This window comes from Labrus mixtus, chromosome 8 (assembly GCF_963584025.1).
Source record: "Labrus mixtus chromosome 8, fLabMix1.1, whole genome shotgun sequence".
Taxonomy (NCBI): domain Eukaryota; kingdom Metazoa; phylum Chordata; class Actinopteri; order Labriformes; family Labridae; genus Labrus; species Labrus mixtus.
The window spans coordinates 30,115,726-30,141,634 of record NC_083619.1 but is presented as its reverse complement, the minus strand read 5'-3'; the positions used below and the strand labels follow the sequence as shown (position 1 = coordinate 30,141,634).

Here is a 25,909-nt window from a genome sequence, read left to right as displayed (position 1 = left end):
GGAGTTTTTGACCATGGAGTCCCTGAAAGGAAAAACACGAGGAGAGGACTTGTATAACCAGGTGTCTGCTGTCATCGAGAGAATGAAGCTACCTTGGAGTAAACTTGTCACAACGGATGGATCGCCAAATTTAACTGGAAAACATGTTGGGCTGCTGAAAAGAATCCAGGATAAAGTGAAACCAGGATGTTATTTTCCTTCACTGCATCATCCATCAGGAATCTCTGTGTAAGTCTGTATTGCAGCTTAATCATGTCGTGAATCCAGTTGTAAAACTTGTTAACTTGATACGAGCAAGGGGACTTCAGCATCGTCAGTTTATTATGTTCCTGGAGGAAACTGATGCGGATCATCAGGACTTACTGTACCACTCTCGTGTCCGCTGGTTAAGTTTGGGCAAAGTGTTTCAACGAGTGTGGGAGCAGAAAGAGGAGATCAGCGCATTTAATGAGTTAATGGGGAAATCCGACAAATTTCCTGAGCTAAGCCACAAGAACTGACTTTCTCCAGACTTTAATGCACTGGCAAAAAAGGGAGATCAACAACACTGTTCCCACTGAAACTGAACGTGAGTTTCTCTACTGTGTTTATTAAAATTTAAATTAATTAAATGAATGCATTTGGAAATCAATTTGTACAATGAGCCTTGCATATTCATGCTTTGCTACCTGTTAAAGGCCAAATCCTTTCATGTAATGGCTTTTACATGTCATTTATATTAGTTCACACAAACACTCCATCCATCTGTTCCTGGCCCCTCTGTCAGATTTTAGAACCCATTGTGGCCCGCGAGTCAAAAAGTTTGCCCACCCCTGATCTAGTATTTGTCTCACAGTCAAGTTAATCAGTGACTAACAGAGAATTTGTCAATTTAAGGTTTTACAGTTGAGATATTTCTGAATGTTTATTCCACTAATCAGTTAGAAAAACATTTTATTTTCAGGTTAAGATGTAATCTCAATGTCAGATAAATATATTTATCAATAATCAGTTTGCAGTCTTTGTGGGTCCATTTGAACAACATTATTGAAATTCCCAAAACTAGAGATGTGTGTATCATACTGATGCTTATGGAGCAGAAAGAATATCTCTGTATTAATGTCGTCTTCTTACTGTCCTTTTATTTATCCTCTTATCTTAACTCCTCTTATGTTTTAACTTATCTTACTTTGTCTATTTATGTTTTATATTTATATAGGCCTATACGTACGATCATTTATTCACTTGTTTCTGTTTCTTTTCCTGCTCTTACCTTCTTATTTCTGTTATCTCTTTATTTGCTTTTAGTTCTTTTAGTTTCTTACATCTTTTTAAATCTTTGCTCCTCTTGGTCTCAGCTCGTGTTGTTGGGTTCTTATGATGGTTCTTATGATGGTTCTTATGATGGTTCTTATGATGGTTCTGATGATGGTTCTTGTGATGGTTCTTATGATAGTTCTTATGATGGTTCTTGTGATGGTTCTTATGATGGTTCTTGTAATGGTTCTTATGATGGTTCTTATGATGGTTCTTGTGATGGTTCTTATGATGGTTCTTGTGATGGTTCTTATGATGGTTCTTATGATGGTTCTTGTGATGGTTCTTGTGATGGTTCTTGTGATGGTCCTTATGATGGTTCTTGTGATGGTTCTTGTGATGGTTCTAATGATGGTTCTTGTGATGGTTCTTGTGATGGTTCTTGTAATGGTTCTTGTGATGGTTCTTGTAATGGTTCTTGTGATGGTTCTTGTGATGGTTCTTGTGATGGTTCTTATGATGGTTCTTGTGATGGTCCTTATGATGGTTCTTATGATGGTTCTTGTGATGGTTCTTGTGATGGTTCTTGTGATGGTTCTAATGATGGTTCTTGTGATGGTTCTTGTGATGGTTCTTGTAATGGTTCTTGTGATGGTTCTTGTGATGGTTCTTATGATGGTTCTTGTAATGGTTCTTATGATGGTTCTTGTAATGGTTCTTATGATGGTTCTTATGATGGTTCTTGTGATGGTTCTAGTGATGGTTCTTGTGATGGTTCTTGTGATGGTCCTTGTGATGGTTCTTGTGATGGTTCTTGTGATGGTTCTTGTAATGGTTCTTATGATGGTTCTTGTAATGGTTCTTATGATGGTTCTTGTGATGGTTCTTGTGATGGTTCTAGTGATGGTTCTTGTGATGGTTCTTGTGATGGTCCTTGTGATGGTTCTTGTGATGGTTCTTGTGATGTTCTTATGATGGTTCTTATGATGTTCTTGTGATGGTTCTTATGATGGTTCTTATGATGGTTATTGTGATGGGTTCTTATGATGGTTCTTGTGATGGTTCTTGTGATGGTTCTTGTGATGGTTCTTGTGATGGTTCTTATGATGGTTATTGTGATGGGTTCTTATGATGGTTCTAATGATGGTTCTTGTGATGGTTCTTGTGATGGTTCTTGTGATGGTTTCTTATGATGGTTCTTGTGATGGTTCTTATGATGGTTCTAATGATGGTTCTTGTGATGGTTCTTGTGATGGTTCTTGTGATGTTCTTGTGATGGTTTCTTATGATGGTTCTTGTGATGGTTCTTGTGATGGTTTCTTATGATGGTTCTTGTGATGGTTCTTGTGATGGTTTCTTATGATGGTTCTTATGATGGTTCTTGTGATGGTTCTTGTGATGGTTCTTGTGATGGTTCTTATGATGGTTCTTGTGATGGTTCTTGTGATGGTTTCTTATGATGGTTCTTGTGATGGTTCTTATGATGGTTCTTGTGATGGTTCTTATGATGGTTCTTGTGATGGTTCTTATGATGGTTCTTGTGATGGTTCTTGTGATGGTTCTAGTGATGGTTCTTGTGATGGTTCTTGTGATGGTTCTTGTGATGGTTCTGATGATGGTTCTTGTGATGGTTCTTATGATGGTTCTTGTGATGGTTCTTGTGATGGTTCTTATGATGGTTCTTGTGATGGTTCTTGTGATGGTTTCTTATGATGGTTCTTGTGATGGTTCTTATGATGGTTCTTGTGATGGTTCTTATGATGGTTCTTGTGATGGTTCTTATGATGGTTCTTGTGATGGTTCTTGTGATGGTTCTTATGATGGTTCTTGTGATGGTTCTTGTGATGGTTCTTGTGATGGTTCTTATGATGGTTCTTGTGATGGTTCTTATGATGGTTCTAATGATGGTTCTTGTGATGGTTCTTGTGATGGTTCTTGTGATGGTTCTTGTGATGTTCTTGTGATGGTTTCTTATGATGGTTCTTGTGATGGTTCTTGTGATGGTTTCTTATGATGGTTCTTGTGATGGTTCTTGTGATGGTTTCTTATGATGGTTCTTATGATGGTTCTTGTGATGGTTCTTGTGATGGTTCTTGTGATGGTTCTTGTGATGGTTCTTATGATGGTTATTGTGATGGGTTCTTATGATGGTTCTAATGATGGTTCTTGTGATGGTTCTTGTGATGGTTCTTGTGATGGTTTCTTATGATGGTTCTTGTGATGGTTCTTATGATGGTTCTAATGATGGTTCTTGTGATGGTTCTTGTGATGGTTCTTGTGATGGTTCTTGTGATGTTCTTGTGATGGTTTCTTATGATGGTTCTTGTGATGGTTCTTGTGATGGTTTCTTATGATGGTTCTTGTGATGGTTCTTGTGATGGTTTCTTATGATGGTTCTTATGATGGTTCTTGTGATGGTTCATGTGATGGTTCTTGTGATGGTTCTTATGATGGTTCTTGTGATGGTTCTTGTGATGGTTTCTTTGATGGTTCTTGTGATGGTTCTTGTGATGGTTCTTGTGATGGTTCTTATGATGGTTCTTATGATGGTTCTTGTGATGGTTCTTATGATGGTTCTAGTGATGGTTCTTGTGATGGTTCTTGTGATGGTTCTTGTGATGGTTCTTATAATGGTTCTTGTGATGGTTCTAGTGATGGTTCTTGTGATGGTTCTTGTGATGGTTCTTGTGATGGTTCTGATGATGGTTCTTGTGATGGTTCTTATGATGGTTCTTGTGATGGTTCTTGTGATGGTTTTTATGATGGTTCTTGTGATGGTTCTTGTGATGGTTTCTTATGATGGTTCTTGTGATGGTTCTTATGATGGTTCTTGTGATGGTTCTTATGATGGTTCTTGTGATGGTTCTTGTGATGGTTCTGATGATGGTTCTTGTGATGGTTCTTATGATGGTTCTTGTGATGGTTCTTATGATGGTTCTTGTGATGGTTCTTGTGATGGTTCTTATGATGGTTCTTGTGATGGTTCTTGTGATGGTTCTGATGATGGTTCTTGTGATGGTTCTTGTGATGGTTCTTATAATGGTTCTTATGATGGTTCTTATGATGGTTCTTGTGATGGTTCTTGTGATGGTCGGGTTATATATGTCTGTTGGGTATCGTGCACTTTGGGTTCTTTTCTGTTGAATTGTATTTAATTATTTTTAGTATTTTGTATTTGTTATGTTCTTGCTGTTGTTTATGTTCTTCTGTGTTTGGTTTAGTTTGTTCTTGTTTTTGCTGTTTGTCAAAGCACTTTGTGAACCTGAGTTTTTAAAAGGTGATATATAAATAAGTTATTATTATTATTATTAAATTCATCATCCAGTTGCCTGTTAATATGTCAACATTGCTTGTTCATTAATTAATTTTAACCTCTGCTGCTTTTGGACAATAGAGTAAATACACTGCTGTCAAATAATGAGAAAATGTCATCAACACAATTCAGGAAAACTTTTCACCAGATTAAAACAAGTGAGGAGAACGGTGACTGTATAATGTAGGGTAATGATTACTTTAAAAAAAAATTGTGAGTGTCTAGCCTGTTTAGATCATCCAGTTTATTTTCATTCAAGGCACCGTAACTTTTGGTAAAAAAACAAACAAACAAACCAAGATACAAGTCATCAAAAAATTGAGCAAAAACTAAAATGTAAGACTTGAGTAATAACATTAAACCAAAATGTACACGTCTTATTCACTCTACAATATATCCTGCCATCTTGCGTAAGGCATTGGTGATAAAGTTATTCACAATTAATGAGAAATGTTTGTACACACGCTTTGACACTCGTTTAAATGTAACTATTAAAACGTGTGGTTTAGTATTACATCGGGTGGTTTCCACTTTAAACACGAGGGCAGAATATTTTGTTGAATGGTAACGAGTCTATTTTGCTTTTTTGTATTAAAGGGACATTCAGTGAAATCAGTCATGTCCACTGTATTTATTGAAGGGGGATCCTGGGTGCTTACCTCAAAGTACGGTTCACTTTTTGAGAAAAACTTTCAGTTGATGATCTGAAAAACTTTGATTTGTCTTTAGTGACACTGAATATAAGTTTCTGTTTCTTGCTGTGAGTTTGAAGAACTTTAAGATCTTCATGAACTTAATACAAGTGTTAGACATTACAGGATAAACATTCAACAAATTTGACATTTTTATGGTTGATTTTAAATCTTCTGAGCCGACCCCTGGTCTAGATTCTTTCCCCTCATGATACAGTTGTGATAAAACTCTTCAGAAATGAAAATGATTTGATATGAGTCTCCTCCTACTGACTGCAGAGGAGCCTTATGACAGAGAACTGGGTCTTTGTAATATAACAATGAGTAAGGTGTTTTACCTGCTCTTTTGTAAAGTGTCTTCAGATAACATTTGTTATGAATTGGTGCTATACAAATAAAGATTGATTGAGAACTCTTTTAATCAAGCTGTGAACATCAGACCGAACAACTCGGCACCAACTCATACTAGTTCTTCCTTTACAGCACCTCACCTCTGTAAATGTGGGAGAACTCACAATGGCCTCCAGTTAAAAACAAGTTCAAGTTCTAAATAAGGTGTTCCTCTGGCCCCGCCCACTGAGGCAAACCAATGAGATTGTATATATCTCCAGAGCAGAAAAGTTTGAGGAAGTCAAATTAAAACCATGTCAAAGTAGAGGAGAACATCTGTGCAGCACAGAGGCTGTTTAGTTTAGAAGAACATTACTCATCTGCTGTCTGTTTGTCTTCAACAACTCCAAAGACATGCTGCTTTACCTCTTTTTACTTTGCTCTCACTTTATAGGTGAGTGTTACAACACACATCAAACTCTAATTTCACCTGCTGTTTAGACCAGATATCTGAACAACTATTTCAAAGTAGATGTTTATCTGTGGGAGCTACAAATTCCACTGATAGAAAAAGACTTTTGTTTTCTTCATGAATCTCAAAATGATCAAAGATGACTGATGAAGTAAAGGACTGATTTTCAGTCTCTTGATGTCTGAATCTCTTGCAGACTAACAGACATGTATAATACTTATTTTGCAGCCCTGGGCTCCATGAACAGCATAAACCCAGAAAGAACTGAAGAAAAAGTTGAAGAGGGAGGAAACATCAACCTGACCTGTACATATGATGGTCAAATCCAGAACATCCAGTGGTACAGAGAAAACCAGAGATCCAGACCAGAGTTCCTGCTCTACATCACAGAGGGAGGATCGATTCATCCAACAGATTCTGATTTCTCAGCTTACATTAACAAAACGGAGAAACGAGTAAATCTGGAGATCTCCTCTGCTGCACTGACTGACTCTGCTGTGTACTACTGTGCTCTGCAGCCCACAGTGACAGGAAACACCACAACTCTGTACAAAAACCTCTGGAGAGAAGACAACACAATACTCCACAACATCCACTAGAGGGAGTCACACACTGATAAACTTCTATGGTATGTCATGATGAAGGCTTGATGTTTCTCAATTCAGAAATGAAACTAGTTCAACAGATGAGTCTCCTCCCAATGACTGCAGAGGTGTTTGATGACAGAGAACTGTTTGATTCCAGCTGTGAACATCAGACCAAACTCTACTCACAAAACTGAATCATACTGAACATTCAGTTACAGCATCTCACCTCTACAAACATGGAACAACTTACTGTTATTTTGTTCTTCTCAGCTCTCATAGGTATGTATGTAAAGGAAAATGTGTGATGCTTAGGGAAATAATATGTATCTAAATTTTAAAAGAAGTTGAATTAAAACAATAGATTTTTGAGGTGTGATGGATTGTGTTGCATTAAGAGTTGAATTTCAATAACATACGATTCTGTATCATATCTTCTTTTTTAGAATCCAGCTATGAAGAGCTCACTCCAGTTAAGAATGAAGAGTTCAGTTCAGAAGGCAGAACTGTTACTCTGTCATACAGTTACCCTGAACTGTCAACTGGTGATTATTTCTTCTGGTATCGACAACATCCAGGAAAACAACCACAGCTCCTTGTTGGTCACGGAGCTTCAGGAACGATAGGAAATGCACTTAGATCAGGATTAAAGATTTCAGTGGAGCAAAAAGAAATCAACATGAACATCTCCTCTGTTGCACTGACCGACTCTGCTGTGTACTACTGTGCTGTGAGGCCCACAGTGACAGGAAACACCACAACTCTGTACAAAAACCTCTGGAGAGAAGACAACACAATACTCCACAACATCCACTAGAGGGAGTCACACACTGATAAACCTATGATTACTTCATTCATGATACAGTTGTGATAAAACCTTTAAGGAATTAGAGTAGTTTAAAGAGTCTCCTCCTCCTGACTGCAGAGGAGCCTGATGACAGAGATCTCTTTAAATCAAGCTGTGAACATCAGACCAAACAGCTCACCAAACTTACTCATACTTGTTCTTCACTTACAGCGTCTCATCTCTACAAACATGGAACAACTCACTATTATCTTCATTTTAACCCTCCTGGGTATGTTTGTGTTTAATAAAAAATCTAAATGACAAAGAAGCTTTTAAAGAATTTCAGATCCAGTATGAATTTTTGGATCAGCGACAGATCAATTTAACATTTCAAAAACACTTTCTAGAAAACAACACTTCTTTACTGATGACTGTTTCTAGTATTGTTTGTTTGAACACAAGATGTTTATTGTGTGACATCTTTAAACTACAGTATGTCTGATGTTGAAACATCATGTGTTTGTCTCCATCAGGTAACACCTTGGAGGATGATATTACTGCCAGCAGTGCTGAAGTGTTTTCATCAGAGGGTCACAGTGTTACTCTGTCCTGTAAATACTCAGTTAAAGCTGATAATCTCCAGTGGTATCAACAAGATCCTGGATCAGCTCCTCAGTTCCTTCTCCTGATCAGCGACACTTCAGATCCAACTGTAGTGACAGCAAAACCTCCACACCCTCGACTGACTGTTAAACTGAATGAGAAGAGAAACCGTGTGGATCTACAGATCTCCTCTGCTGCACTGACTGACTCTGCTGTGTACTACTGTGCTCTGAGGCCCACAGTGACAGGAAACACCACAACTCTGTACAAAAACCTCTGGAGAGAAGACAACACAATACTCCACAACATCCACTAGAGGGAGTCACACACTGACAAACTACGATGGTATGTAATGATACAGACCAGGGGTCTTATTTATAACCGTTGCGTACGCACAAAACGGGGTCTGAAACTGGCGTACGACTTTTCCCACACAAAGTTTGTGATCTATAAAAACAAACCTGACGGTAAAATGTGCGCACCAGTAAGCAAACACTGACCCAGGTGTACGTTCATTCTGGAGGCAGGGGAAATCATCGACACAGACGGTGAAGTGGTGAATTGAAGCCTGCAGATACATACTGATGTCTCTAACACATTTTATTTAACTAAATATCAAACTTTACTGACAGATCCACGTCATCAGAATCATTCAAACAGATGATTTTATTTAGGCTATAATCGTGCATGTAGTGAGCCGTTTCCGATAAGTAACTTTCATTATGACAATATATAAATATAAAATTAAAATGTAATGTAATCACTGATTACAGTTAAAAAGTTGACTAACACAAAGACCATAGAGCCTCCAGTTTTCATTAATATCTTTAAATATTGAGCATTTATCATCAAGTGTGGTTTTTAGTTTTAATAAAGACGCACAGAGCGCACAGAGACACGGCGGTGGCTTCACACATTTCACCTCCTCCAGACTCAGCACGTCTTCATCAGCTGCACGTATTTATTCTGTAAATAATTCAAGTGTGGACATTAAGTCAGGTCATCTCTGACACGATCATTATGTCTATATATCCTCATAATGAGTCACAGAGCAGACGGAGTTTACCACGAAAAAAAGGACCAACAATCAAACGTTTTTGTTCGTTGATCAAACCTTTGATTACTAATATGATAGAGTGAGGGAGACTGCTGACTGACGTGAGCACTCTGACAATATGAAGAAGTCAGTGTGGGTCCTGTTAACATGTAAACATTGCAGATCTACTCGTGCGTAATGATGAACGGTGGATGTTTTGGCGCTGTAGGAGGACAGGGTGAATGCAGCAGCGACGTGGTGTCACTCTCTGATTGGGTGAATGCAGCAGCGACGTGGTGTCTCTCTCTGATTGGGTGAATGCAGCAGCGACGTGGTGTCACTCTCTGATTGGGTGAATGCAGCAGCGACGTGGTGTCTCTCTCTGATTGTTCTTCAGTTTGTGATCCTCCTGCTGCAGTAAACTATCCATATGTCCATTTTATCCTTCACTTCATTCACAAACTCCTCCGTTTCTGAATCAGAAAGTTTCGTTTCTTTGTCTGAAGTTCCGGGTTTCACCGCGATCCAGCGCTGGAAACCTTAGCTCCGCCCCCTCGTTTGTTTGCATTTTCATTCACGAGCTGCTTTGCGTTGAGCGTTTATGGTTGATTGTGGGCGTGTAGAGGGCAGAACATGGGACTAATATACGTGCGCACATTTCCAGGTGGATCGTGATTTATAAAGGGAACATTGCGTGGAAGTGTGCGTACGAACGGTTTCATGAATCTGAATCATTTTGTGCGCACGTCATTTCCGGATTTTTGGCGCACGTACATTTTTAGTATGGATTCTACGCACTCTTTTATAAATGAGACTCCAGATCATCTGAACAGTGATTAAAACTAAAGACATGATGTAGAAAATGAGGTCATCTTAAATAACTTGATCCAGTTTCTGATAAGAATTGATCCAGTTTTAGATTCTATTAAAATCCAGTCATAGATTCAACCACTTTATAACATGAAGTTCTGCTGTTCCAAACATTCACAGTCTTTACAAACAGCTGGAAGACTTCTCCCACATTGCTCTCCTGACATGTTTACCTCAACTAGACAGCATCAACCTCCACTAGAGGGCGACATTATCTAGTAGGTGGTACAAAACCCAGATACTGAGCTCAACCTGTCTTTGAATAATAACTTCTGCTGAGAAGAGAACAAACGTCACTCTGAATGTTGAACATCAGAGAGTTCCTCCTGTTGGTTTAAACCTTGTTGTAGAGATGGAACTTTGGCTGTGGATTATTCTGGCTGCTCTTTTATTAGGTGAGAGACAAAGAACATATTCTGATTACTCTGTACATGTTTGTGTGTCTGATTCTCTAGCTATGTAACTTTTCTAACCTAGTAAGTATTTTTGGCAACAATTAATCTCTCCCTCCTCATGTTCTATTTTTCTCAGAGTGTAAAGGAGAAGACAGAGTGATCCAGCCAACAGAAGATGTCTTTGCTTCTGAAGGAGACACAGTCACACTTGATTGTAAATTTGAGACAACTGACACAACCCCCTCTTTGTTCTGGTACAGACAAGAAATGGGTGATTTCCCAAAGTACCTGTGGAAAAGCTATGGAAGTTTTTCAGGAAATGCTCCTGGGATCTCAGATGACAGATTTAAAGCTGCAAAAAATGGTACATCAGTTCCTCTGAAGATCCAGAAGCTTCAGCTGAATGACTCTGCTGTGTACTACTGTGCTCTGAAGCCCACAGTGACAGGAAACACCACAACTCTGTACAAAAACCTCTGGAGAGAAGACAACACAATACTCTCCCACATCCACTAGAGAAAGTCACTGTTCAAACATACTGTTCATAGTCTGATTGAAATATCAAAACTTGAGCTTTTCTTACATTTCAAGGAGGAGCACAGTTTAAAGTTAAGACGTCACTTTTTAGCTGTTATGACACACTGACCAATTGCCTATTTAACAACTCAGCAGCCTGTCATGGGGTCTTTGATGACACGTGGATGATTGCATCGTCGACATACAACTGGCAACAAACATCTTCACAGCTGTCTGGTAGTTGGTTAATGTATAGGCAAAAGAGCAGCGGCCCCAGAATGGAGCCTTGTGGTACGCCAACATTACAGTGTTGAGAGGATGATATTGAACTATTGATTTTAACTCATTGCTTTCAAAATTCCAGATATGACTTAAATCACCTGAGAGCTTGATTACAGAAATGTAGATTTTTTTGAGTATTATAAATAAAGTCATGGTTTACAGTATCAAAGGCCTCTTTCAGGTCTAGAAATACTGCTCCCAAAACTTTGCCGTCACCTGTGATGTGTGTTAGGGGCTTTACAAGTGGAGAATGCTTATTTATGAATTCAGTATCTAATCCAAACATATCTTTAGCCTGAGAGGTATTAGATTAATTATTTGTTGAATGTTGCCTTCATTAGTCTGTGTAATGAAGAATGAGTTTGATGCATCTGTAGGTAGTATCGCTTTCATTGTGCAGGTCTGAAAAAGAAGCCGACGCCAGACGCTGTCACACGTATCAGAAAGTATATGTTGTCATGTAATGTGTCTATGTTTTTATTTTGGAATAATATTGCCAGGAAAGATCATTACTAATATGTGCTATAATAGCCAGATAACAGTACACTTCAGTGTCGCCAGCAGGAGGCAGTGTGGCGCTGGGCTTCTCCCATGCATGGACTGTCTTTGTTACGGGACTCTCGTTTCTTCCTCATTCTACCGAGTGAAGCTGAACTGAATAGAAGCACAGTTGCCTGTCTCATTCTTTTCTTCTGTTTATACAGGTTTGTATGGTTAAAACACATGTGTAAATGCATATAAATATTGATAAACACAAAGGAAACATTCTACATCACATTTGTAAAGGTAGTTGAACTTTATGTGTTTGTGAACTAGTAGATACTATGCTAAGGTTACCGCGTGCGGGCCAAGATGGCGCCGGCGATCGTCGTGTCTTTTGTGTTGATTTAAATTAGCTCCTGCACATCTCATTTCAAAACAGATATTATATTAACAGTGTGATTAAGTGTTCTGAAGGTTATGGATATTGTTGTTATTGTCATATGTGCACGGTTTCAATGTTATAAGGAGTTATAGTTGTCAGTCTTCAGCTATTGTACTAGGAGCAACATGCTAGTCTCCCTTTATTTACATCTGTGAGTGAGGTTACATTCAATTACCTTTTAATAGCCCGGGAAATTATACAGCTGAGGTTAATATTGTCCTCAAGTAGTTTTAGAGTAAAAGTAAACTCTAGTTCAGTTATAGAGCTGATTAAATGTGTGTTTATGTCGTTAAACACCCGTAGCATATAGGATTATTTTGTAGAAACCGTAAATATAAGTTTTATCTTGAAAACCAGATATGGAATTGATCGACAGTTTGTATTGTGATTATTTGTGATGTTGTGAATTCTGTATTAATGATGCACTATTAGAATACAGAAAACAAAACACAAAGTGTCAGAAAAAGAAGCATTTATTTTGAATACTGTTTCATAAAGATTCTACCGAGTGAAGCTGAACTGAATAGAAGCACAGTTGCCTGTCTCATTCTTTTCTTCTGTTTATACAGAAATTCTCATCTGCTTATGGGATCTCATTTTGAGACCTGTAACATATACATATTAAAAACATATCTAAAACTGTGCAACAGAGAGACATGACAAATGCATAAACAGCAAATGTGCAGCAGATACATGAACCATGCAAATTTACAGCATATCAACTAAATTAGTACATATATTCAGTCACTTTTCTCTCTCTCTTTCTGGGAATATGCATTTTTGACTTTAGAATCAATTCTGAATTTGAGTCCTGTCTCTCCAAATGGAAATCTTTTGATCTGTTGCAGGGTGGTTTGAGTCCTCAGCCACAGTACAGTCCTACATAAGAGACAAACAAAGATGATTGTAGAGTTGAGTGGAGGGAGGGGTTAAAGGGAGGAGTCAAACTGTGACTCAACGACCAAAAAGACAAACTTTCACAAAGGTGGTTTATACAAGAGGAGACTCTTTATGTTTAAAGATGCTTTCAGTATATTTGAGTCAGTTTGTGACTTTGTTTCTGCTCACATTAACAGGTAGGTCATTAAGAATATCAGAGCTTTATTCATTAAAAAAGATGATTTTGAATCAGAAGCACTTCTTTGTTCCTACTGGAAATCACATTAAAGACAGTACGTGTTATTGTTCCTTCAGGTGTCATCTGTGATGATCTCACTCCAGTCAAGAATGAAGTGTTCGGTTCAGAAGACAGCACTATAACTCTGTCCTACAGATACTCCAAGACTGTTTCTAGTGGTGATCATTTCTTCTGGTATCGACAACATGCAGGAAAACCACCAGAGTTTATTCTGTATATCTCTGGACTTAATTCTTCAAGACCAGCAGACTCTCTCAAATCAGACTCAGAGTTCTCGACTAAGGTGTCTGGAAAGAACCATCTGGATCTACAGATCTCCTCTGCTGCACTGACTGACTCTGCTGTGTACTACTGTGCTCTGCAGCCCACAGTGACAGGAAACACCACAACTCTGTACAAAAACCTCTGGAGAGAAGACAACACAATACTCCACAACATCCACTAGAGGGAGTCACACACTGATAAACTTCTATGGTATGTCATGATGAAGGCTTGATGTTTCTCAATTCAGAAATGAAACTAGTTCAACAGATGAGTCTCCTCCCAATGACTGCAGAGGTGTTTGATGACAGAGAACTGTTTGATTCCAGCTGTGAACATCAGACCAAACTCTACTCACAAAACTGAATCATACTGAACATTCAGTTACAGCATCTCACCTCTACAAACATGGAACAACTCACTGTTATTTTGTTCTGCTCAGCTCTCATAGGTATGTATGTAAAGGAAAATGTGTGATGCTTAGGGAAATAATATGTATCTAAATTTTAAAAGAAGTTGAATTAAAACAATAGATTTTTGAGGTGTGATGGATTGTGTTGCATTAAGAGTTGAATTTCAATAACATACGATTCTGTATCATATCTTCTTTTTTAGATTTCAGCTATGAAGAGCTCACTGCAGTTAAGAATGAAGAGTTCAGTTCAGAAGGCAGCACTGTTACTCTGTCATACAGTTACCCTGAACTGTCAACTGGTGATTATTTCTTCTGGTATCGACAACATCCAGGAAAACAACCACAGCTCCTTGTTGGTCACGGCGCTTCAGGAACGATAGGAAATGCACTTAGATCAGGATTAAAGATTTCAGTGGAGCAAAAAGAAATCAACATGAACATCTCCTCTGTTGCACTGACTGACTCTGCTGTGTACTACTGTGCTCTGCAGCCCACAGTGACAGGAAACACCACAACTCTGTACAAAAACCTCTGGAGAGAAGACAACACAATACTCCACAACATCCACTAGAGGGAGTCACACACTGATAAACATCAACTGTAGGTATGGAGATGCAGGCTCGACAGTTTTGTAGTGTTGATAACGAGCCTCTCTGACAGGTGCTTGAAGTGTCTGAAGTGTCTGAAATTCCTGGGACATAGGTTAATTCCTTAAGGGTATGGAGATCACATCTGGACAAGAGATTGTATCTGTGACCTTTGTTGTCCTTTGAGTTTATGACATACATACACCTAAGACAGAAACCCCCGCAGTTGTATGGAGAGGGGTGGTCCTGAAAACAAACAGATGTCCATATGTTGTTCTCCTGTGGGGTGTGTCCATAAATACCAGAGTTTTTGTGTGTTCGGGGGAGATCAGTTTTGGCTTTGGGTCTCTCCCAGGTTGAGCCATGGCGAGCCTGGAGATGCTGCTTGTTAACAAATAATCCTTTTTGAAAGCAAGTCAGTGTCAACGGCGAATTTCTTCATCATCAAACATATCAACAACTGAGGAAACCACATCATGCTCTAAAGATAAACTAAGTACATCTTGTTTGTCATCATATCTACTCTGGTGTTTAATTTCACCACTGTTGAAGTGTATCATTCAAATAAAGTAACTCAGGAAACAACCTGCATTACAGATTCTGGTGTTGATTTCTTTTTTCTTGATATTTATTAAAGAAGTTTTTCTTTTGTTCTTTGTGGGCTTCTATTTCTTGAGGTGTTCCACAGGGTTCATTCCTGGGTCCTCTCAGTTTTTAATTATATGCTGAAGGGATCTTGTAAAACTGTTCAAGACCTTCATAGAGTCTGGACAAAACCTGCTGGATGTCCCTTTTATACACAATTGTAATATGTTTTATCTCCACTAGAGGAAACATTATCAAGGGGGCAGATCACCTCAGCTGCTGTAAAGAGAACTATTCTCACACTTCTGGCTGAACATCAGATCAGGTCTCTTGTAGGTTCAAACCTTGTTGTAGAGATGGAACTTTGGCTGTGGATTATTCTGGCTGCTCTTTTATTTGGTGAGAAACTATAGCATAACACATTTCCTTTATGCCTCACGTGTTTGTGTGTCTGTTCTTAAAGCTAGGTAAGTTATTTAACCTCAAGCCTTTTTATCATCAATTAATCTCTTTCTGTTCTCTTCTCATAGTGTAAAGGAGAAGACAGAGCGATCCAGCCAACAGAAGATGTCTTTGCTTCTGAAGGAGACACAGTCACACTTGATTGTACATTTGAGACCACTGACACAAATCCCTTTTTGTTCTGGTACAGACAAGAAGCAGGGGACTTTCCAAAATACATGTTGAGATGCTACTCAAACAAAGCAGAAAATGCTCCTGGGATCTCGGAAGACAGATTTAAAGCTGCAATCAACAGGAAATCTGTTCCCCTGAAGATCCAGAAGCTTCAGCTGAATGACTCTGCTGTGTACTACTGTGCTCTGAGGCCCACAGTGACAGGAAACACCACAACTCTGTACAAAAACCTCTGGAGAGAAGACAACACAATACTCTCCCACATCCACTAGAGAAAGTCACTGTTCAAACATACTGTTCATAGTCTGATTGAAATATCAAAACTTGAGCTTTTCTTACATTTCAAGGAGGAGCATAGTTTATAGTTAAGACGTCACTTTTTAGCTGTTATGACACACTGACCAATTGCCTATTTAACAACTCAGCAGCCTGTCATGGGGTCTTTGATGACACGTGGATGATTGCATCGTCGACATACAACTGGCAACAAACATCTTCACAGCTGTCTGGTAGTTGGTTAATGTATAGGCAAAAGAGCAGCGGCCCCAGAATGGAGCCTTGTGGTACGCCAACATTACAGTGTTGAGGGGATGATATTGAACTATTGATTTTAACTCATTGCTTTCAAAATTCCAGACATGACTTAAATCACCTGAGAGCTTGATTACAGAAATGTAGATTTTTTTGAGTATTATAAATCAAGTCATGGTTTACAGTATCAAAGGTCTCTTTCAGGTCTAGAAATACTGCTCCCAAAACTTTGCCGTCACCTGTGATGTGTGTTAGGGGCTTTACAAGTGGAGAATGCTTATTTATGAATTCAGTATCTAATCCAAACATATCTTTAGCCTTAGAGGTATTAGATTAATTATTTGTTGAATGTTGCCTTCATTAGTCTGTGTAATGAAGAATGAGTTTGATGCATCTGTAGGTAGTATCGCTTTCATTGTGCAGGTCTGAAAAAGAAGCCGACGCCAGACGCTGTCACACGTATCAGAAAGTATATGTTGTCATGTAATGTGTCTATGTTTTTATTTTGGAATAATATTGCCAGGAAAGATCATTACTAATATGTGCTATAATAGCCAGATAACAGTACACTTCAGTGTCGCCAGCAGGAGGCAGTGTGGCGCTGGGCTTCTCCCATGCATGGACTGTCTTTGTTACGGGACTCTCGTTTCTTCCTCATTCTACCGAGTGAAGCTGAACTGAATAGAAGCACAGTTGCCTGTCTCATTCTTTTCTTCTGTTTATACAGGTTTGTATGGTTAAAACACATGTGTAAATACATATAAATATTGATAAACACAAAGGAAACAGTCTACATCACATTTGTAAAGGTAGTTGAACTTTATGTGTTTGTGAACTAGTAGATACTATGCTAAGGTTACCGCGTGCGGGCCAAGATGGCGCCGGCGATCGTCGTGTCTTTTGTGTTGATTTAAATTAGCTCCTGCACATCTCATTTCAAAACAGATATTATATTAACAGTGTGATTAAGTGTTCTGAAGGTTATGGATATTGTTGTTATTGTCATATGTGTACGGTTTCAATGTTATAAGGAGTTATAGTTGTCAGTCTTCAGCTATTGTACTAGGAGCAACATGCTAGTCTCCCTTTATTTACATCTGTGAGTGAGGTTACATTCAATTACCTTTTAATAGCCCGGGAAATTATACAGCTGAGGTTATTATTGTCCTCAAGTAGTTTTAGAGTAAAAGTAAACTCTAGTTCAGTTATAGAGCTGATTAAATGTGTGTTTATGTCGTTAAACACCCGTAGCATATAGGATTATTTTGTAGAAACCGTAAATATAAGTTTTATCTTGAAAACCAGATATGGAATTGGTCGACAGTTTGTATTGTGATTATTTGTGATGTTGTGAATTCTGTATTAATGATGCACTATTAGAATACAGAAAACAAAGCACAAAGTGTCAGAAAAAGAAGCATTTATTTTGAATACTGTTTCATAAAGATTCTACCGAGTGAAGCTGAACTGAATAGAAGCACAGTTGCCTGTCTCATTCTTTTCTTCTGTTTATACAGAAATTCTCATCTGCTTATGGGATCTCATTTTGAGACCTGTAACATATACATGTTAAAAACATATCTAAAACTGTACAACAGAGAGACATGACAAATGCATAAACAGCAAATGTGCAGCAGATACATGAACCATGCAAATTTACAGCATATCAACTAAATTAGTACATAAATTCAGTCACTTTTCTCTCTCTCTTTCTGGGAATATGCATTTTTGACTTTAGAATCAATTCTGAATTTGAGTCCTGTCTCTCCAAATGGAAATCTCTTGATCTGTTGCAGGGTGGTTTGATTCCTCACTACAGTACAGTCCTACATAAGAGACAAACAAAGATGACTGTAGAGTTGAGTGGAGGGAGGGGTTAAAGGGAGGAGTCAAACTGTGACTCAACGACCAAAAAGACAAACTTTCACAAATGTGGTTTATACAAGAGGAGACTCTTTATGTTTAAAGATGCTTTCAGTATATTTGAGTCAGTTTGTGACTTTGTTTCTGCTCACATTAACAGGTAGGTCATTAAGAATATCAGAGCTTTATTCATTAAAAAAGATGATTTTGAATCAGAAGCACTTCTTTCTTCTTTGGACAGAAAACACCACAACTCTGTACAAAAACCTCTGGAGAGAAGACAACACAATACTCCACAACATCCACTAGAGGGAGCATTAGACCGAAACAACTCAGCACCAACTCAAACTAGTTCTTCCCTTACAGCACCTCACCTCTGTAAATCCGTGGCTGTATCCGAATTGCCAAGTACCTACTCAATCTGTCAGTAGGCAGTAAACAGTACCTACTATCCGTGCTGTTTACTGTTTAGTACCTACTATCTGCTGTATACTGTTTAGTACCTACTTTCTGCTGTTTACTGTTTAGTATCTACTATCTGCTGTATACTGTTTAGTACCTACTATCTGCTGTATACTGTTTAGTATCTACTATCTGCTGTATACTGTTTAGTACCTACTATCTGTGCTGTATACTGTTTAGTATCTACTATCTGCTGTATACTGTTTAGTACCTACTATCTGCTGTTTACTGTTTAGTATCTACTATCTGCTGTTTACTGTTTAGTATCTACTATCTGCTGTTTACTGTTTAGTATCTACTATCTGCTGTATACTGTTTAGTATCTACTATCTGCTGTATACTGTTTAGTACCTACTATCTGCTGTATACTGTTTAGTATCTACTATCTGCTGTATACTGTTTAGTACCTACTATCTGTGCTGTATACTGTTGAGTATCTACTATCTGCTGTATACTGTTTAGTACCTACTATCTGCTGTTTACTGTTTAGTACCTACTATCTGCTGTATACTGTTTAGTATCTACTATCTGTTGTATACTGTTTAGTATCTACTATCTGCTGTATACTGTTTAGTATCTACTATCTGTTGTATACTGTTTAGTATCTACTATCTGCTGTATACTGTTTAGTATCTACTATCTGCTGTTTACTGTTTAGTACCTACTATCTGCTGTTTACTGTTTAGTATCTACTATCTGCTGTATACTGTTTAGTATCTACTATCTGCTGTTTACTGTTTAGTACCTACTATCTGCTGTTTACTGTTCAGTATCTACTATCTGCTGTATACTGTTTAGTATCTACTATCTGCTGTATACTGTTTAGTATCTACTATCTGCTGTATACTGTTTAGTACCTACTATCTGCTGTTTACTGTTTAGTATCTACTATCTGCTGTTTACTGTTTAGTATCTACTATCTGCTGTTTACTGTTTAGTATCTACTATCTGTTGTATACTGTTTAGTATCTACTATCTGTTGTATACTGTTTAGTATCTACTATCTGCTGTATACTGTTTAGTACCTACTATCTGTGCTGTATACTGTTTAGTATCTACTATCTGCTGTATACTGTTTAGTATCTACTATCTGCTGTTTACTGTTTAGTATCTACTATCTGTTGTATACTGTTTAGTATCTACTATCTGCTGTATACTGTTTAGTACCTACTATCTGTGCTGTATACTGTTTAGTATCTACTATCTGCTGTATACTGTTTAGTATCTACTATCTGCTGTTTACTGTTTAGTATCTACTATCTGTTGTATACTGTTTAGTATCTACTATCTGCTGTTTACTGTTTAGTATCTACTATCTGCTGTATACTGTTTAGTATCTACTATCTGCTGTTTACTGTTTAGTATCTACTATCTGCTGTATACTGTTTAGTATCTACTATCTGCTGTTTACTGTTTAGTATCTACTATCTGCTGTATACTGTTTAGTATCTACTATCTGCTGTATACTGTTTAGAACCTACTATCTGTTGTATACTGTTTAGTGTCTACTATCTGCTGTATACTGTTTAGTACCTACTATCTGCTGTTTACTGTTTAGTATCTACTATCTGCTGTATACTGTTTAGTATCTACTATCTGCTGTATACTGTTTAGTACCTACTATCTGCTGTTTACTGTTTAGTATCTACTATCTGCTGTTTACTGTTTAGTATCTACTATCTGCTGTTTACTGTTTAGTATCTACTATCTGTTGTATACTGTTTAGTATCTACTATCTGTTGTATACTGTTTAGTATCTACTATCTGCTGTATACTGTTTAGTACCTACTATCTGTGCTGTATACTGTTTAGTATCTACTATCTGCTGTATACTGTTTAGTATCTACTATCTGCTGTTTACTGTTTAGTATCTACTATCTGTTGTATACTGTTTAGTATCTACTATCTGCTGTATACTGTTTAGTACCTACTATCTGTGCTGTATACTGTTTAGTACCTACTATCTGCTGTATACTGTTTAGTACCTACTATCTGCTGTTTACTGTTTAGTATCTACTATCTGCTGTATACTGTTTAGTATCTACTATCTGCTGTATACTGTTTAGTATCTACTATCTGTTGTATACTGTTTAGTACCTACTATCTGTTGTATACTGTTTAGTATCTACTATCTGATGTATACTGTTTAGTATCTACTATCTGTGCTGTATACTGTTTAGTACCTACTATCTGCTGTATACTGTTTAGTACCTACTATCTGCTGTTTACTGTTTAGTATCTACTATCTGCTGTATACTGTTTAGTATCTACTATCTGCTGTATACTGTTTAGTATCTACTATCTGTTGTATACTGTTTAGTACCTACTATCTGTTGTATACTGTTTAGTATCTACTATCTGCTGTTTACTGTTTAGTATCTACTATCTGCTGTATACTGTTTAGTATCTACTATCTGCTGTATACTGTTTAGTATCTACTATCTGTTGTATACTGTTTAGTACCTACTATCTGCTGTTTACTGTTTAGTATCTACTATCTGCTGTATACTGTTTAGTATCTACTATCTGCTGTATACTGTTTAGTATCTACTATCTGTTGTATACTGTTTAGTATCTACTATCTGTTGTATACTGTTTAGTACCTACTATCTGTTGTATACTGTTTAGTATCTACTATCTGATGTATACTGTTTAGTACCTACTATCTGCTGTTTACTGTTTAGTACCTACTATCTGCTGTATACTGTTTAGTACCTACTATCTGCTGTATACTGTTTAGTACCTACTATCTGCTGTTTACTGTTTAGTACCTACTATCTGCTGTATACTGTTTAGTATCTACTATCTGTTGTATACTGTTTAGTACCTACTATCTGCTGTATACTGTTTAGTATCTACTATCTGTTGTATACTGTTTAGTACCTACTATCTGCTGTATACTGTTTAGTATCTACTATCTGTTGTATACTGTTTAGTATCTACTATCTGCTGTTTACTGTTTAGTACCTACTATCTGCTGTATACTGTTTAGTATCTACTATCTGCTGTATACTGTTTAGTACCTACTATCTGTTGTATACTGTTTAGTACCTACTATCTGCTGTATACTGTTTAGTACCTACTATCTACTATATACTGTTTAGTACCTACTATCTGCTGTATACTGTTTAGTACCTACTATCTGCTGTATACTGTTTAGTATCTACTATCTGTTGTATACTGTTTAGTATCTACTATCTGCTGTTTACTGTTTAGTACCTACTATCTGCTGTATACTGTTTAGTATCTACTATCTGCTGTATACTGTTTAGTATCTACTATCTACTATATACTGTTTAGTACCTACTATCTGCTGTATACTGTTTAGTACCTACTATCTGCTGTATACTGTTTAGTACCTACTATCTGCTGTTTACTGTTTAGTACCTACTATCTGCTGTATACTGTTTAGTATCTACTATCTGTTGTATACTGTTTAGTATCTACTATCTGCTGTATACTGTTTAGTATCTACTATCTGCTGTATACTGTTTAGTATCTACTATCTACTATATACTGTTTAGTACCTACTATCTGCTGTATACTGTTTAGTACCTACTATCTGCTGTATACTGTTTAGTACCTACTATCTGCTGTTTACTGTTTAGTACCTACTATCTGCTGTATACTGTTTAGTATCTACTATCTGTTGTATACTGTTTAGTATCTACTATCTGCTGTTTACTGTTTAGTACCTACTATCTGTTGTATACTGTTTACTACCTACTATCTGCTGTATACTGTTTAGTACCTACTATCTGCTGTTTACTGTTTAGTACCTACTATCTGCTGTATACTGTTTAGTATCTACTATCTGTTGTATACTGTTTAGTATCTACTATCTGTTGTATACTGTTTAGTATCTACTATCTGCTGTATACTGTTTAGTATCTACTATCTGTTGTATACTGTTTAGTACCTACTATCTGTTGTATACTGTTTAGTATCTACTATCTGCTGTATACTGTTTAGTATCTACTATCTGTTGTATACTGTTTAGTACCTACTATCTGCTGTATACTGTTTAGTATGCGCACACAGTAGGCAGATATTTGTTCCTACTTCGTCTGATTCATTCAGTATGGAAGTGACGTCATTTACGTTACCTGAACCGGCCGCATCCACCCGTTTTTTGTTTTTTTTGTTTATCTTTATTCAAGAAGAGTAATGCTCATATAAAGTCAGGTAAACAAAAAACAATATCACAATGTAAATCAAGTAAAAGATTAAATAACTAAATAACATACAGTACATAAAGAACAAATGAAAGACAGTAATATACAGAATATAAAATAAACCAATAAAGACACATTTAAATAGTGAAATCATTATTTAAATAGAGGGGGAAAGGTTTTATAATAATGTAGATATTTGTTTTATTTTCTGTTGTTAATTTAAAGTAGTGATTTCAGACGGGACTTTAACTCTAGATTAAAAATGTATTAAATTAATCCACGCTCGTTTGTTTTGATTTGGAGGCGCACGTAAAGTGACGATTTACATTTAATTTCGCACAGCATTGTGGGTAAAATACAATTCATTTCCTGAAAGCACGCATCCGATCCATACTGCATGAAACCCGGAAGTTAATATCCATACTGAAATGTTCAGTATACTGAGGTGGACCCAAAAAATGACCACTGAATGACCACGAGAGTTCAGTACACTGAAAAGTACTGACTACTGAACTGTGGCTATTCGGACAGGGCCCCTGAAAACTCACAATGGCCTCCAGTTAACAACAGGTTAAAGTTCTAAATAAGATGTTTCTCTGGCCCCGCCCACTGAGGCAAACCAATGAGATTGTATATATCTCCAGAGCAGAAAAGTTTGAGGAAGTCAAATTAAAACCATGTCAAAGTAGAGGAGAACATCTGTGCAGCACAGAGGCTGTTTAGTTTAGAAGAACATTACTCATCTGCTGTCTGTTTGTCTTCAACAACTCCAAAGACATGCTGCTTTACCTCTTTTTACTTTTACTTTTTACTGCTCTCACTTTATAGGTGAGTGTTACAACACACATCAAACTCTAATTTCACCTGCTGTTTAGACCAGATATCTGAACAACTATTTCAAAGTAGATGTTTATCTGTGGGAGCTACAAATTCCACTGATAGAAAAAGACTTTTGTTTTCTTCATGAATCTCAAAATGATCAAAGATGACTGATGAAGTAAAGGACTGATTTTCAGTCTCTTGATGTCTGAATCTCTTGCAGACTAACAGACATGTATAATACTTATTTTGCAGCCCTGGGCTCCATGAACAGCATAAACCCAGAAAGAACTGAAGAAAAAGTTGAAGAGGGAGGAAACATCAACCTGACCTGTAGATATGATGGTCCAATCCAGAACATCCAGTGGTACAGAGAAAACCAGAGATCCAGACCAGAGTTCCTGCTCTACATCACAGAGGGAGGATCGATTCATCCAACAGATTCTGATTTCTCAGCTTACATTAACAAAACGGAGAAACGAGTAAATCTGGAGATCTCCTCTGCTGCACTGACTGACTCTGCTGTGTACTACTGTGCTCTGCAGCCCACAGTGACAGGAAACACCACAACTCTGTACAAAAACCTCTGGAGAGAAGACAACACAATACTCCACAACATCCACTAGAGGGAGTCACACACTGATAAACTTCTATGGTATGTCATGATGAAGGCTTGATGTTTCTCAATTCAGAAATGAAACTAGTTCAACAGATGAGTCTCCTCCCAATGACTGCAGAGGTGTTTGATGACAGAGAACTGTTTGATTCCAGCTGTGAACATCAGACCAAACTCTACTCACAAAACTGAATCATACTGAACATTCAGTTACAGCATCTCACCTCTACAAACATGGAACAACTCACTGTTATTTTGTTCTTATCAGCTCTCATAGGTATGTATGTAAAGGAAAATGTGTGATGCTTAGGGAAATAATATGTATCTAAATTTTAAAAGAAGTTGAATTAAAACAATAGATTTTTGAGGTGTGATGGATTGTGTTGCATTAAGAGTTGAATTTCAATAACATACGATTCTGTATCATATCTTCTTTTTTAGATTTCAGCTATGAAGAGCTCACTCCAGTTAAGAATGAAGAGTTCAGTTCAGAAGGCAGAACTGTTACTCTGTCATACAGTTACCCTGAACTGTCAACTAGTGATTATTTCTTCTGGTATCGACAACATCCAGGAAAACAACCACAGCTCCTTGTTGGTCACGGAGCTTCAGGAACGATAGGAAATGCACTTAGATCAGGATTAAAGATTTCAGTGGAGCAAAAAGAAATCAACATGAACATCTCCTCTGTTGCACTGACTGACTCTGCTGTGTACTACTGTGCTCTGAGGCCCACAGTGACAGGAAACACCACAACTCTGTACAAAAACCTCTGGAGAGAAGACAACACAATACTCCACAACATCCACTAGAGGGAGTCACACACTGATAAACCTATGATTATTTCATTCATGATACAGTTGTGATAAAACCTTTAAGGAATTAGAGTAGTTTAAAGAGTCTCCTCCTCCTGACTGCAGAGGAGCCTGATGACAGAGATCTCTTTAAATCAAGCTGTGAACATCAGACCAAACAGCTCACCAAACTTACTCATACTTGTTCTTCACTTACAGCGTCTCATCTCTACAAACATGGAACAACTCACTATTATCTTCATTTTAACTCTCCTGGGTATGTTTGTGTTTAATAAAAAATCTAAATGACAAAGAAGCTTTTAAAGAATTTCAGATCCAGTATGAATTTTTGGATCAGCGACAGATCAATTTAACATTTCAAAAACACTTTCTAGAAAACAACACTTCTTTACTGATGACTGTTTCTAGTATTGTTTGTTTGAACACAAGATGTTTATTGTGTGACATCTTTAAACTACAGTATGTCTGATGTTGAAACATCATGTGTTTGTCTCCATCAGGTAACACCTTGGAGGATGATATTACTGCCAGCAGTGCTGAAGTGTTTTCATCAGAGGGTCACAGTGTTACTCTGTCCTGTAAATACTCAGTTAAAGCTGATAATCTCCAGTGGTATCAACAAGATCCTGGATCAGCTCCTCAGTTCCTTCTCCTGATCAGCGACACTTCAGATCCAACTGTAGTGACAGCAAAACCTCCACACCCTCGACTGACTGTGAAACTGAATGAGGAGAGAAACCGTGTGGATCTACAGATCTCCTCTGCTGCACTGACTGACTCTGCTGTGTACTACTGTGCTCTGAGGCCCACAGTGACAGGAAACACCACAACTCTGTACAAAAACCTCTGGAGAGAAGACAACACAATACTCCACAACATCCACTAGAGGGCGACATTATCTAGTAGGTGGTACAAAACCCAGATACTGAGCTCAACCTGTCTTTGAATAATAACTTCTGCTGAGA

General features: G+C 37.6%; 1 protein-coding gene and 4 gene segments (V, D, J or C); all 5 read left to right on the top strand.

Annotated features, from left to right (window-relative positions):
- Positions 1 to 5,692: 5,692 nt before the first annotated feature.
- Positions 5,693 to 6,671, top strand: LOC132979596 (T cell receptor alpha variable 12-3-like). The segment is given in 2 exon segments: positions 5,693 to 6,025; positions 6,272 to 6,671. Coding segments are annotated over 2 exon segments (411 nt in total).
- Positions 6,650 to 25,830, top strand: LOC132978503 (uncharacterized). Its single transcript, XM_061043708.1, has 4 exons — positions 6,650 to 6,909; positions 24,571 to 24,926; positions 25,044 to 25,200; positions 25,445 to 25,830. Exons 1-4 carry the CDS (start codon positions 6,867 to 6,869, stop codon positions 25,828 to 25,830), a joined length of 942 nt encoding a protein of 313 aa, XP_060899691.1. The 5' UTR covers positions 6,650 to 6,866.
- On the top strand, positions 7,768 to 8,608 carry LOC132979597 (T cell receptor alpha variable 41-like). The segment is given in 1 exon segment: positions 7,768 to 8,608. A coding segment is annotated over 1 exon segment (405 nt).
- LOC132979594 (T cell receptor alpha variable 9-1-like) lies at positions 9,964 to 11,234 on the top strand. The segment is given in 2 exon segments: positions 9,964 to 10,318; positions 10,455 to 11,234. Coding segments are annotated over 2 exon segments (423 nt in total).
- Positions 23,529 to 24,364, top strand: LOC132979598 (T cell receptor alpha variable 12-3-like). The segment is given in 1 exon segment: positions 23,529 to 24,364. A coding segment is annotated over 1 exon segment (393 nt).
- Positions 25,831 to 25,909: the final 79 nt, after the last annotated feature.

Excerpts from the sequence above, each read along its gene's own strand:
- LOC132978503 (XM_061043708.1), top strand. The coding sequence starts at position 6,867 with ATGGAACAACTTACTGTTATTTTGTTCTTCTCAGCTCTCATAG. Across the intron at positions 6,910-24,570 it reads GTTCTTCTCAGCTCTCATAG|ATTTCAGCTATGAAGAGCTC; the intron begins GTATGTATGTAA and ends CTTCTTTTTTAG. Across the intron at positions 24,927-25,043 it reads GAGAAGACAACACAATACTC|CTGCAGAGGAGCCTGATGAC; the intron begins CACAACATCCAC and ends TCCTCCTCCTGA.